Genomic DNA, 13,897 nt, shown 5'->3' on the forward strand with positions numbered 1-13,897 from the left:
TACTTCTTAATTTGATCAGTTTATAAATTAGGAGGGAGGCAATAGGCTTGAATAACAGAATTGCATGAAGATACATATTGCAAACTCAATTTTAAGTCTTAGTCCTTTGGCAAAGATATTGTGTTCTTTCACTGGTCCATTAGGTTCTCTCAGTCTCTGGTAATTTAACTTCAAAACTGATATAACATTTTCTGTTGATGTGGCTTATAAGGATCAATGAATAAAATATAGTTTGCAATACTCCAAAGAATAATGTATTATTTATAAAAATTTGAAGTTACAACTGTTATCTCAAATCCAGTTCTTTTGTTTGTTTGTTTGTTTGGTGGATTCAAAGAGAAGGAATCCTAAGTAGGTGTTTAGAATTTTTTAAAAACATTAAAATCTGTACAGGGGCTGGCCGGTGGCACAGTGGTTAAGTTCGTGTGCTCTGCTTCACTTTAGCAGCCCCAGGTTTGCCGGCTGGGATCTTAGGCGTGGAACTACATACCACTCATCAAGCCATGCTATGGCAGCATCCCACACAGAAGAACAAGAAGGACTTACGACTAGGATATACAACTATGTACTGAGGCTTTGGAGAGAAAAAAAAAAGAGGAAGATTGGCAACAGATGTTAGCTCAGGGCCAATCTTCCTCACCAAACAAGCATAAAAAAACCCTGTACATTATTTTAATCTGTTAATGGATAAAGTTCATCTATAATATTATTATGATAATTTTTGAAGCAAACTGCTTGGTGCCACAGTATACTCATTTCATTTTTGTTATTTATAAATCAATGATTCTTTACCTTTCTGAACCCAAAAGGATGCTCCAGGATGAAAGATTTCTCATTTGCATTTCTATCCTCACTCTCTATCACAAATAATGCTGATCCTGCAGACTATTCCTGAGCTATGTACAAATGGATATTAAGGTGAGCTTAAATTCACATAATTTTCATTTGTGACCTGACTCTTGGGGTTAGAAGACTAATAAAACATAAGCCACTTCTCTTGCCTTATGGAGTTGAAAGGGAAATGGAGAGATTAATGAAAGGACTGATCAGGATTGGAAACTAGGAATAAATAGAGTAAGTTTCCTCCCTGGATCCCATGCCTCCTCCATAAACATTTATTAAGGCTCTACTACGAATCAAATACTGAAAAAGTCAAAGAAGAAAACAGTCACGTTACATACAAAGCTTTATCAGTTTTGTGAACTGAAATCAGATTTTAGTTGTAAAGAATCTTCAACTATACGTAGCACATGAAGTTAAATATGCAATCATGACGTTTGATTGTAATAGAGCTTCGCGCATTTCCCTGTCACTTCAAAAACTATGGTAAAAGGACTACAAGAGCTTCACGCCCACGTGGTCTTTTTGCAATCACTGCTCGCACTCCAACATTTGCAGTAATTTCAGATTAGGAGCCTAGCATTTTTGTTATAATACAAACCTTTCGGCTCCCCACTCCTTTCCACCTTGATGTAAGCGTAAAAAAACAGTTTTACTGGGCGAACAGGGCAGAGGGAGGTAAGGAAGGAAGGGAGAGACGAAAGGAGGGAGGTATGGAGGGAGGGACGGACGGAAGCAGGGAATGAAACGAATGGAGGAGAGATGCTGTCCTTTTTCCCATTTGTTTTCGGTTTCCTGCCCGCTTCTCCGCCAGCTGCCCAGTAGCATCTCCTCCTGGCTTGGTGCCCGGCCCCGCCCCCTAGCGTCGGAGCCAGGCAGCCAGGGGATGGCGCGTATCTCTTTAAATGACAGCTGTGGCTCGGGTCCCAGTACCCGGCTTGACGTCAGTGCCGCCTCCCAGGCTGCAAGGAGTAGTTAGCGCCGCCGTCCGCGCTCGGGGCTCGAGGCGCTCTCGCAAGCTGCCGGGGCGGCGAGTTTTCTTTGCTCCGGCCCCTCCTCCCGCCCTCCCCGCGGAGAGCCGAGCGCAGCCCGAGAGCCTCTTGCAAGTCTCTCTCACACTTCCCCGCCGTCGCCCCAGAGGAGCAGCCGCTCCTCCTCGCGCCGCCACCCCGCCGCCGCGCCCGCGGAGCTCCTCTCCCGCGCTTCACTCCCTCGATGGAGCCCGGGCGCCGCCGCCGCTGCCCCGAGCCCTGATCCGGGCCGCCCCGGCCGGAGGAACGTGCCGCCCGGCCCGAAGGTGCACCAGGCGCGCAGGGCGCGGGCTTCGGCAACGAGAAAGTGCTGCTCTCCCGGGTCACCTGGCCGGCGGCGGGAGGACCATGGCTTTGAAGGACACGGGCAGCGGCGGCAGCACCATCCTGCCCATTAGCGAGATGGTCTCCTCGTCCAGCTCGCCCGGCGCGCCGGCAGCCGCCGCCCCCGGGCCCTGCGTGCCCTCGCCCTTCCCCGAGGTGGTGGAGCTGAACGTGGGAGGCCAGGTCTATGTGACCAAGCACTCGACGCTGCTCAGCGTCCCGGACAGCACTCTGGCCAGTATGTTCTCGCCTTCCAGCCCCCGGGGCGGCGCCCGACGCCGGGGCGAACTGCCCAGGGACAGCCGGGCGCGCTTCTTCATCGACCGGGACGGCTTCCTCTTCAGGTACGTGCTGGATTATCTGCGGGACAAGCAGCTCGCGCTGCCCGAGCACTTCCCCGAGAAGGAGCGGCTCCTGCGCGAGGCCGAGTACTTCCAGCTCACCGACCTGGTTAAGCTGCTATCGCCCAAGGTCACGAAGCAGAACTCGCTCAACGACGAGGGCTGCCAGAGCGACCTGGAGGACAACGTCTCGCAGAGCAGCAGCGACGCGCTGCTGCTGCGCGGGGCGGCGGCCCCCGCGCCCTCGGGCCCCGGAGCGCACGGCGGCGGCGGTGGCGGCGGCGCGCCGGACAAGCGCTCGGGCTTCCTCACGCTGGGCTACCGCGGCTCCTACACCACCGTGCGCGACAACCAGGCGGACGCCAAGTTCCGGCGTGTGGCGCGCATCATGGTGTGCGGGCGCATCGCGCTGGCCAAGGAGGTCTTCGGGGACACGCTCAACGAGAGCCGCGACCCCGACCGGCCGCCCGAGAAGTACACGTCCCGCTTCTACCTCAAGTTTACCTACTTGGAGCAGGCGTTCGATCGCCTGTCCGAGGCCGGCTTCCACATGGTGGCGTGTAATTCCTCGGGCACCGCCGCCTTCGTCAACCAGTACCGCGACGACAAGATCTGGAGCAGCTACACCGAGTACATCTTCTTCCGTAAGTTCGCGGGCTCCGCGTTTCCTCGTTCTCCCCGCCCCCTCGCCCGCCCGCGGCGGGCTCGAGCCAGGCTGGAACCTGGAGCTGGCCGCTGTCCCGGGCCGGAGCTGGTTAACTAACGCGCGCAAGGGGCTCTCCGTGCACACATTCTTGACGCAGCAGATATGATTAACGGTTTCGCCCTTTGCCGCCTCCCCTTTGACCTCCTTCTTCTCCAGCTCGGGAGCATGCAGTTCCCACGCAGTCCTCCTTAACTTTGTTGTTCTTGCCCTCTCGCCCCTCCCTGATCCTGGAGGCGCTGGGCACCCTTCTACTGCTGAGGGCGGGGAGGAGACGAGAGGCCAAGGCTGGGCGCAGAGGTCCTCTTCTCTCTGCCCGGCAGGAATCCTGGGGGTCAACTTGTGTGGCTTTCGGTGGTGTCCCTCCAAAGGGCGGCTTGGCATCCCGGCGTTGCGCGCGCCGCCCGGATTACCTGCTGTTGCGGCCGGTCAGACACAGGAGCGTCCAATTACGAGTAGTTTCAGAAGGGGGCAACCAGAGAAGTGACGACTGTGTGTACTTCCTGCGCCCATGAGGGGGCCTGGGCGTGAGAGCGGCTGGTGGGAAAGGGGTCTCCATCGACCCGTAGAAACCTCAGATTTCCCCCCAGCCAGTTGTCATCTGCAAGTGCTAGGTGTTTTGGGCAGCGGAGGGTGCAGGGAACTAGAGTTTGGATGTATGAGCACTGCTGTCAGGCGTGGAGATTAGAGAGAGACATGGGGAGTGTGTGTGTGTGTATGTGTGATTGTGTTTCCTTTCTAAGCATCTCAAGAGCAAAAAGGGGATTGAGTCCCCTTTCCCAGGGGGAATAAATGCAGTCATTTTCTGAAACTAGAGAAGGAGAGAGAGGATTTGGAAAGCATTTCGCATGATGCTTTTTGTAGGGCGCTTCAGGAGGGGGCTCTGTGGCTCAAGTCCAAGAACTCCACCAAATATCACTGGGGCTTGGGGGAGGGGGAGACGGGGCGGGCGCAATTTTCAGTGACGTTTATCAAGTGAGGAGGGCGACAACTAGACGGCTGTTTGGACAAACGAAAAACCAGCTGGGATGGCAGCAAGAACATCATTTGGCAAACTTTTTTTTTTTTTTTTGGCAGGACACGTGATGCTTTAAAAGTTGCCTGTTTGTTTGAGAGTAGCACTGACAGCCTATGATAGAAAGAGAACAGCTTTAATTTTATTTATTTATTTTGGTAATTCAGTCGCTGTTTGGGAACTAGACAAGTTTTAGCGCTTTATTTTGACTGGAGAAGTGGAAAGGATTTCTTGCACAGGTGCCATCCTGACAGAAGGGCAGCTCATTGTTGTTCGTTGTAGTAACCTTCGAACCAGGGTGACAAAAACACAGCACACTGGATCTTAGAGTTAGATTGTCTTTTTTGATAGTGCTGTATTTCCTGAGAAAACCATTTCAACAGAGAAGCAAAGAAAGTGTCCACTGAAATGGTAGATAAAAACATAATTGTCTTAATTATATCAAAGTGTTATTTGTTACACAGTAAAAAGATTGCTAGAAAAGCCACCCAAAGGAAGATAATATTTTATTGCTTATAGTATAAAATTGTGATCTCTCCAATGTATATTAAATAATTAAGCTATTTTTTAGTATCATTCTTTACATTTTATCCCTTATCAATGGGATCTTTATTAATGTTTTAGATTTTAAACATTTATGTCATTTCAGCATGGATATATTTCCAAGCGTTTCAGAAGATGAGATGAAATGAGCTTTTGACTTTCTTGTGGTTAGTGATTTTTGTTAGAGAACATATAAGCATAAGTGTTTTGAAGTTAAGGTTCTTGCATTTTGGAATCTTTCAGAGTTTTGGTCTTTTTTTTTTTCCCCCTAGAAAGTTGTGAACTTAAAAATGTGTATTACTTTGATTATGAGGTGATAATACAGGTTGTCTTGAAATTATGAAAATATGCCCTTAAAAATATATTGAAGTTGGAAGCTCAGTCAATTTAACTAATAAGATAATTTGAGAGATATTTGGAATTCAGAATATTTCACTTCTGGAGCTAGAAGATGTGTTAAACAACATAAAATAATTAATATTGTGAATAGCCATTTGCAGAGAATCACATACTTAATGAGCTCTGAGATTCATTCATAAAAATCCCAGAAATCTAAGGAAGAAACTCATAGCCTTCTTCATTGATTATCCTGTGGGGGGAAATAGGCAATTTCAGATTAAACGTTATTCTTTTGAAGTGGTATTCTACTCATTGACTAACCAAATGTAGTTGCCATTTTTTATTTAGGTTGTAAAATTTATCTTGAATACTATTCTACATACATTTATTTTGTGTTTTGTATAGGTTGCAGCATATTTTCACAAATTATTTTGGATAGGATTCCTTAAAATATTGGTGAATAAAAATAATACTGTAAAATTTTTGTATTTCCATCCTATTCAGTTTAGGTAATGACATAAGTATAGAGAGTATAATTATCTTATTTAGCAACTCTATTTAAAAAGAGTGTCAGTGTTATTCATCAAAACAAAATTATTGGATGAACTTGTTTGTCCCCTATGTTTCAGATGCAGAAGAGGGCCTTGTTGTCTTTTATTTCTCCCTTTGACAGTTCTTTCAACAAATGAAAGAATTGCTGCTCTAAAAAGCATAGAATTGTAGTTTATACACTTGAACATCAATTTCAGCTCCTCATTCCCCTCATGCCCCTTTACCCTAGTTTCCATATAGATGGGAAGAGAGGGCAGATGGTTCAGTAATCTCAGACACTCCTGTTTGCCAAACGTGTGATCTTAGTTAAATTATTTACTTTCTCTGTGTCTCAGTTTCCTCACCTGTATAATGGGGGGTATTATATTACCAATTTTATAGGATAAATGTAAAGTGTTTAGGCCAGTGCTTGACCTATAATAAAAGCTTAACAAATGTTAACTGTTACAATTATAAGTAATATAGTACAGACTTTATTATTTTTGTCAATATTAAATTTTAATTTTTTTATAGTAAGTATAGTTGATTTAATTGTAAAGTTAATTAGAAAATTATTTTGCAATTAAGTGATTACATAATAAACTTTCAGAAGTTTGAAACAACCAATTTAATAACCATCTTCTTTCCTGGAACTTGGATTTTTCACACCAAGTTCAAATCACCTGGGTTTACCAATCATCCTCCAGTTAGTTTTTTGGGATTAACTCCAGCAGAACTCTTTTCTGAGTTCAAATCACCTGGGTTTACCAATCATCCTCCAGTTAGTTTTTTGGGATTAACTCCAGCAGAACTCTTTTCTGATTCAGGGCCAAGAAGTATTTTAACACTCTCTACTAGGACTTGAAACTTTGGCAATATTTTCCAACAAACACTCAGCTAGATTCATATGTCCTTAAGTGCTTGTATCCAAGTCATTGGGTTCTAATGCCAGCTTCATTTGGCGACATGGGCACTTTTATTTATTCTCAGTTTTAACTCATTATTTTATCAAGTCTTTTAGACTTTAGGCATTAGTACATAAGCATATACTAGTACTATTAAATTCCTTATTACTCTTCTAATAGTGAAGATGGATTGTCCTTTCTTGAAGGCAAACAGAGTGATTTATTGTGCTTTCTGTTTTTTAGGGGGTGTCTTTTAAGTGTAGTTGTGGCTGTTTTAGCAGGATCTAGAAGCAAAAAAAGGCATTTTATGTTGGCATTGTATTACATAGACAATAGGTAGTTATATGCTTGGAATGTTGTATGTGGAGACTACCCATAGTTAAAGTTAGCATTATATGTCTCCTTTATTTCTCATAGTCGGTGAGTTTACAGAAAGATAGTACTGATTTATTGTTCATTTCTTATAGTGCTTTGAGTTTTGTACTCCATGTGTTTGGTATATCCTTTTTTCGTTGTGATGTATGAGAGTACCAGATTTAGGAATTAATGCTATTCCTGAACTGGGCTGTGAAATCTAATTTGTCTTAATGGATTTTATATCCACTTCTTCAAATTCATTCTGATTTATTTCGCTGTTTTGGGTTGAAGAAGTCTAGTTGAGTTGAACACATTTAAACAGCTATTCAATCCCATGTTAGCAGGCCTGTTGTGTTAAAAGCTTTCTAAGAAACATCTTTAAAAGTTGATCTGTCTTGATGCATACCTTTAAAATTGTATATTATTTTCTAGTTTAAAAATACTTCTACTTGTATCACCAAACACAGTTTTATGGAAAAGAATTTTGTTAATTATTTCTTTTTTAAGATGGTTCTTTTCTTCTTGAAGATTTACTAGTTGTTTTTATAATTATAAGGGGAAAATTTCTTCTGCAACCACATGGCTGGATGTCTTTTGAAACAGTGGGGAAAAAATAAAAGGAATGGATAAAGTTTTAAAACACCAAGATTCTGATTTCGTGCAAACAATTGCAGTAATAAAGGAGAGAGACATTTACAGAAACCTTGGAGTGCAAAAAGTTTGGAGGCTGTGCTGTGGCGTTGGCTGCTGTTTAAGGGCATTAAACTTTGATGTCTGCAATAGCACTGGCTCTAAACTTGATCTTTTTTCTAGGGTTATGGCTTTAGCTTTCCCTGCCACCCTTTCTACATCTTCTTGTTGCTCAACTGTTATGCAATTAATGAAGCTGAAAGATTGAATGGCATTACAAGCCTTATTTGGCAAAGTTCTTTCTCTTTTATAGCTTAGAATGCTAGAACTCACAATTTGTGTGTATGTGTGTGAGTAAGCCTTAGTTAGAAACAAAAAAATAATCTCTTTGACAAAAAGAAATAATCTGTATGAAATTATCATCAATTATTATCTATTCTATTGTCATAAATTATTAGTTGACATTAGTAAAAAATGGGAAAATTATTGCCCACTTGTCATTTCAAAAGTAACCCTTTTTTTATTATGAAAGTAATAACATGCAGTTTTAGTAATATTAAAAAAGTAAAATTTAAAAAATCACCACCAGTAACTGCTAATAAAATCTTGATTCATTTCCTTTCAGTCTTTTTTTCTGTGCAAATGTAGATGACCAACATATTTGTTAAAATTTTGCTTATACTATGTACATAGTTTGTATGCTGTCTGCTTGGTTTTATACATTTAATACATTGAAACATTTAATGACATTTTTCCCCATGACATTACAGTTTTTATTGACGTCTTAGATACTGAAAGTATAACACATATCCTTTGCCACAGACAGTATTATAAATAAATATTGGTGTTGAATATTTTCCCTGTAGGTTTAGGAAGAAAGTTGATTTTTTCAAATACAAAATGTATAATAAAATGAACATTTACTATGTGCCTAAATTTGTTTTGTGTTTTATATACGTTACTTTGTTTACTTCTCATAACATTCCTTGACCTTGGCATTAGTTCCCTAGTACATCAGTGAGGAAACTGTGACGTGGAGAGGTTTAGTAACATCCATGGGGCCTAGAACTGGTCTGGGGCAGAGCTGGAATTTGAAAAGTTCCCTCTTACTCCAAAGCCCTTCCTCTGAAACCTTTAAAAATGCCTGTTTGGGGTCCACCTGTGGACTAGTGGTTAAGTTAGAGGTGCTCCACTTTGGCAGCCCTGCTTGGGTTCCTGGGTGTGGATCTACAACAGATTGTGGGTGGCCATATTATGGCAGCAACCCACATATAAAATAGAGGAGGATTGGCACAGATGTTAGCTCAGGGGAATCTTCCTGTAGCAAAAAGAGGAAGATAGGCAATAGGTGTTAGCTCAGGGCAACTCTTCTTCAAAAAAAAAAAAAAAAGAAAAATAATGCCTGTTTCATGTAGTCAATTGACAGATATATTTCAATGTCTACAGATTACTTAGAACTTAGCTGTATAAGTAAAAAAGGGTGGTATGAACTGTATATGAATGAACCTAGTATTTCTTAATCTATGTAAAATTTCCATAAGAATGCCATAAATGTTTTGTCTTTACTTGATGAGAAGGTTAATTTTTATTGATTAAGGCTATCATACTCTTAAATATTTTTAAAGTTAAAGAATAATAAACCATTTGACTCAATTTAGTGCATTTTTGGGTAAACAAGTAATATTTATAGGTTTAATAAACTGACAAATTTTTTTTTCTTTTTCTTTTTTAATTTTTTTTTTGAGGAAGATTAGCCCTGAGCTAACTGCTGCCAATCCTCCTCTTTTTTTGCTGAGGACCACTGGCCCTGAGCTAACATCCATGCCAATCTTCCTCTACTTTATACGTGGGATGCCTACCACAACATGGCTTTTGCCAAGCCGTGCCATGTCCGCACCTGGGATCTGAACCGGCTAACACCGGGCCACCAAGAAGCGGAACGTGAGAACTTAACCACTGTGCCACCGGGTCGGTCCCTAAACTGACAAATTTAAACAGTGTTGAGGTAGTCATATACTCCTGCAGAAAATTAATTTTTATCTTGTGTAATAAAACACATTTTATGTGTTCTTAGAAAGTGGCAAGTGAAGAGGCTATTTGAGTTGAAGTCCATTTTGTTAATTATATTTAGTTTATTGGTCCTAAATATTGGTTAATGCCATTAAGTTATATACTTGGTATAATTAGGTTCAAAAAAGTATCAAATACCTGTTGGATATCGGGATTGGCTCTTGGTATTTTTGAAGCTTTAAAGTATTGTGGAGATATAATCACCCTTCAAGCTGTATTTAATTACAGATATCATTTGTAAAGCCTCTTCTGAATTGATTTCAGGGTATTTAAGTGAACTGTCAGCATTTAGCAGCCACAATCCTGCAGAACGTGCTAGTGGCTTCCCTAATCGAGTTCATTCTTTGAGTAGTGGGAGACTACCGCCCCAGGGGTTTTGCAAGGACTTGCCTAAAGATGGGAACACCTCTCTTCACAGGATTTCAGAATCACTCCAGTAGGTAGCTTAAATGCTTCATAAGTTCTAAGGGTGATGGTGAACGTCCAGCTGTTGACTTGAATATCGACGTCCTGTGCCTGTCATCTGTGTACTTCTCATCATTTGTTTCTGCAAGTGAGCGTTTCATGAAACCTAATTATCCTACAAGGTTAGTTGTATTTTGCACTTTCAAAAACAAAAATACATGGAGTATTTTATGCTGAGCTTTTCTAACCCATGGGATATTAACCACTGGTCTCATAGCCATGTAATCCCGAGTGACCCCTTGCAATAGAATCCTTCTACACTTAGCCTCTGCGCTTCTCTATCTTTTCATAGTACACTAGGTAGAGGGCCTTCATTGTATTTCCTACAATATGTAATTCTCTCTCTCTTTTTTTTTCTTGATGTAACTTACCTTTTTTCCCCAGCTTTATTGAGATATAATTGACCTATAACATTGTGTAAGTTTAAGGTGTACAACATGATGTTTTGATACACTTGTATATTGTGGTGGTTACCACTATAGCGTTAGCTAACACCTCCATCATGTTACATAATTACCATTTCTTTTTGGTGGTGAGAAATGTTTTACTCTCTTAGCAGCTTCCAAGAATATAGTATAGTATTAACTGTAGTCACAATGTTGTGCATTAGATCCCCAGAAATTATTCATCTTCCAACTGCAAGTTTGTGCCCTTTGACCAGCATCTCCCCATTACCCTCATGCTCCCCATTCCCTGGTAACCACCATTCTTACTCTCTGTTTCTACAAGGTCAACTTTTACAGATTTCATGTATAAGTGATATCATGCAGTATTTGTTTTTCTCTGATTTATTTCACTTAGCATAATGCCCTCAAGGTCCATCCATGTTGTTGCAAATGGCAGGATTTCCTTGCTTCTTATGACTGAATAATATTCCATTGTGTACATGTGTACCACTTCTTCTGTATCCATTCATCCATTGGTGGATGCTTAGGTTGTTTGCCTATCTTGGCTACTGTGAATAATACTGTAATGAACATGGGAGTGCAGATATCTGTTTGAGATACTGTTTTCATTTCCTTTGGCTATATATACTCACAAGTGGGATTGCTGGATCACGTAATTATCTCTTTTCATGTTGATCTTCCTCATCAGCCTACTCTCTCCTTGAGAGTGGCGCCAAGTCTTATTTTTGTGTTCTCAGCCCCCTCGGTTCAGTGGCTAGTACTACGTTAAGAACTCAACTAATATTTCTTTTTTGAATGAAAGCGTCAATTAATGAATGAACCAAAGATGTTGGAGGTTCTATTAAGGTAGTCACTGAATTAAGGTTTAGTTTCACTTCAATTTAAATTGCACTTATTGAGCAATTACCAGGCTACAGTTTGGGCATGACATACAAATGTGAATGACAGAGACCTTTCATTTAAAGTGATCACAGTGAACTTTATGTAATAGCAAATTAAGTTATAGAGGGGTTATTTAGTGTATTAGCAAGAAGCGCACTAATGACATGAGAAGCTGTTGTATAGGCACCTATAACGAATGAAAGTAAATGAAATGCTAACTAAACTATGGAACAGATTAAAATAATGTTATAAGTGAACCTGTTAGAATTGTAAACATACACACAGCTGCACACACACATTTATTTATTTATATTTAAATTATTGGTGGGATAAAAGGTATAAGGGATCAAAAATTAGCTTACTTTTTTTTTAATGTATGAAAGACGTTGGGCAAATGCTCAGTGATACAGCCTACCTGCAACCACATTGTTGAGTACTTGCCTTCAAACAATCTCAGAATGTGGAGTGGCTGCTGCCTCCAGACATGGTCAGGCCCTGTTGTGGTATAACATAAGTTCAGGAATTATTAGCTGTCCTGGTAGGTGTTTGCAAAGGTGAGGAGCTAATTAACTCTAATATTACCACCACACCCTTAGTTTTTAAAAGGTGCCTTAAAATATGCTTAACAGGTATTACTGTTTTATGATCAATATTACAGTATGAATTTTACTTATACTCATTAACCTTGTGTTAAGGTAGTTAATAAAAATAAATCAACTTTTCTGGCAATAACAACACATAGTTTCATGATACCTACTAGGATGCTCATTGGTTCCATGTTCATTTGCAGGTTAAACATTGTTCAATGCTTGTTCAGCAGTTAAGCTTAGAACATTCTTTTTACCATATTGTAACCATTTTCCTATTAAATCCTACTTATATAGGGAAAAATAAGTTAAATACAATAAAAGAATATAATAAAGAAATATAAAGTGTTGACTTCAGGTCACTAGAATAGTAAGTGATTTAACCATTCACTTATATTACTTCCATTTCTTTCCCCAGTTATAGTAACAAAAACCTTGAGCAAAATGGAATTCATAATATATTTGCTCTTCTCATCATTGTGTATAGTTAAATATTTTGTCTAATTTCTGTTATAAGGAGAATAGGGAGAGCAGTACTGTGTTAAGGAAGAGATAATACCAGAATTTCTTGGCCCCCACTCCTAAGAAGTAAAAACCCCGAATGGTTTAACACTTTATACTCAAATTCCTTGACAGACTCTGGCTCTAGCTTTGAGATCTTGGGAAAATAATTTAATCTCCCTCCTGAAGGGAAAGTGAGGGGAAAAATAACGCTCATCTCATAGGTTTGTTATGAGGGTTAAATGAAATAATCCAGATAAAACACTTAGAAGAATATTAGACAGGCACAAATTAAATGTTCAGTATATGTTAGCTGTCCTTATTTATTAACTGAAGGGCCTTGAAGTACATGACTAATCCCATTTCTTTACATTATTAATTCTGAGTACCAGATTTCTTCTCTTTTTTAAAATTTATTTTACTGAGGTCACATTGGTTTATAATATATAAATTTCAGGTGTACATCGTTATATTTTGACTTCTGTATACACTGCATCGTATTCACCACCAAAAGTCTAGTTTCCATCCATCACCATACTCATGTGGCCATTACTCCTTTCAGCCTCCCCCTACTCCTATCTCCTCTGATAATAACCAGTCTGTTCTCTGTATCTATGTCTTTGTTTATCTTCCACATATGAGTGATGTCATATGGTTATTTTCTTTCTTTGTCTGGCTTATTTTACTTAGCATAATACCTTCAAGGTCCATCCATGTGGTCACAAATGGCATGATTTCATCTTTTTTATGGCTGAGTAGTATTCCATTGTGTATATATAACACATCTTCTTTATCCATTCATCTGTTGATGGGCATGTAGGTTGTTTTCAAGTCTTGGCTATTGTGAATAATGCTGCAATTAAAATAAGGGTGCAAATATCTTTTCGAATTAGTGTTTTCATGTTCTTTGGGTGAATACCGAAACGTGGAATAGCTGGAAAATGTGGTAGTTCTGTTCCTAAGTTTTTGAGAAGTCTCCTTACTGTTTTCCATAGTGTCTGCATCAGTTTACATTCCCACCAATAGTGTGTGAAGGTTCCCTTTTCTCTGCATCCTCTCCAACACTTGTTATTTCTTGTCTTATCAATTGTAGTCATTTTGAGAGGTGTGAGGTGATATCTCATTGTAGTTTTGACTTGCATTTCCCTAATAATTAATGATGTTGAACACCTGTTCATGTGCCTGTTGGCCATCTGTATATCTTCTTTGGAAAAAATGTTCAGATCCTTTGCCCCCTTTTTTTTGCTGAGGAAGATACTCCTGAGCTCACATCTGTTGCCAGTCTTCCTCTTTTTGCGTGTGAGCCACCACAACAGCATAGCCACTAACAGACGAGTGGTGTAGGTACATGCCCAGGAACTGAACCCCGGGCAGCCAAAGTGGAGCGTGCTGGACTTATCCACTAGGCCATTGGGGCTGGCCCTTT

The 13,897-nt window shown here is 40.7% G+C and overlaps 1 protein-coding gene across 1 annotated transcript in view; it reads left to right on the plus strand.

The window, feature by feature from the left end:
* The first annotated feature begins 646 nt into the window (after positions 1-646).
* The window catches only part of KCTD8 (potassium channel tetramerization domain containing 8), a 252,789-nt gene continuing 239,538 nt past the window's right edge, over positions 647-13,897 (plus strand). The window contains exon 1 of the mRNA XM_014857146.3: positions 647-3,180. Coding sequence (XP_014712632.2) covers positions 1,746-3,180 — 1,435 coding nt within the window. The 5' untranslated portion in view covers positions 647-1,745. The remainder of the gene's footprint in view (positions 3,181-13,897) is intronic.

Source organism: Equus asinus, chromosome 3 (assembly GCF_041296235.1).
Source record: "Equus asinus isolate D_3611 breed Donkey chromosome 3, EquAss-T2T_v2, whole genome shotgun sequence".
Taxonomy (NCBI): Eukaryota; Metazoa; Chordata; class Mammalia; order Perissodactyla; family Equidae; genus Equus; species Equus asinus.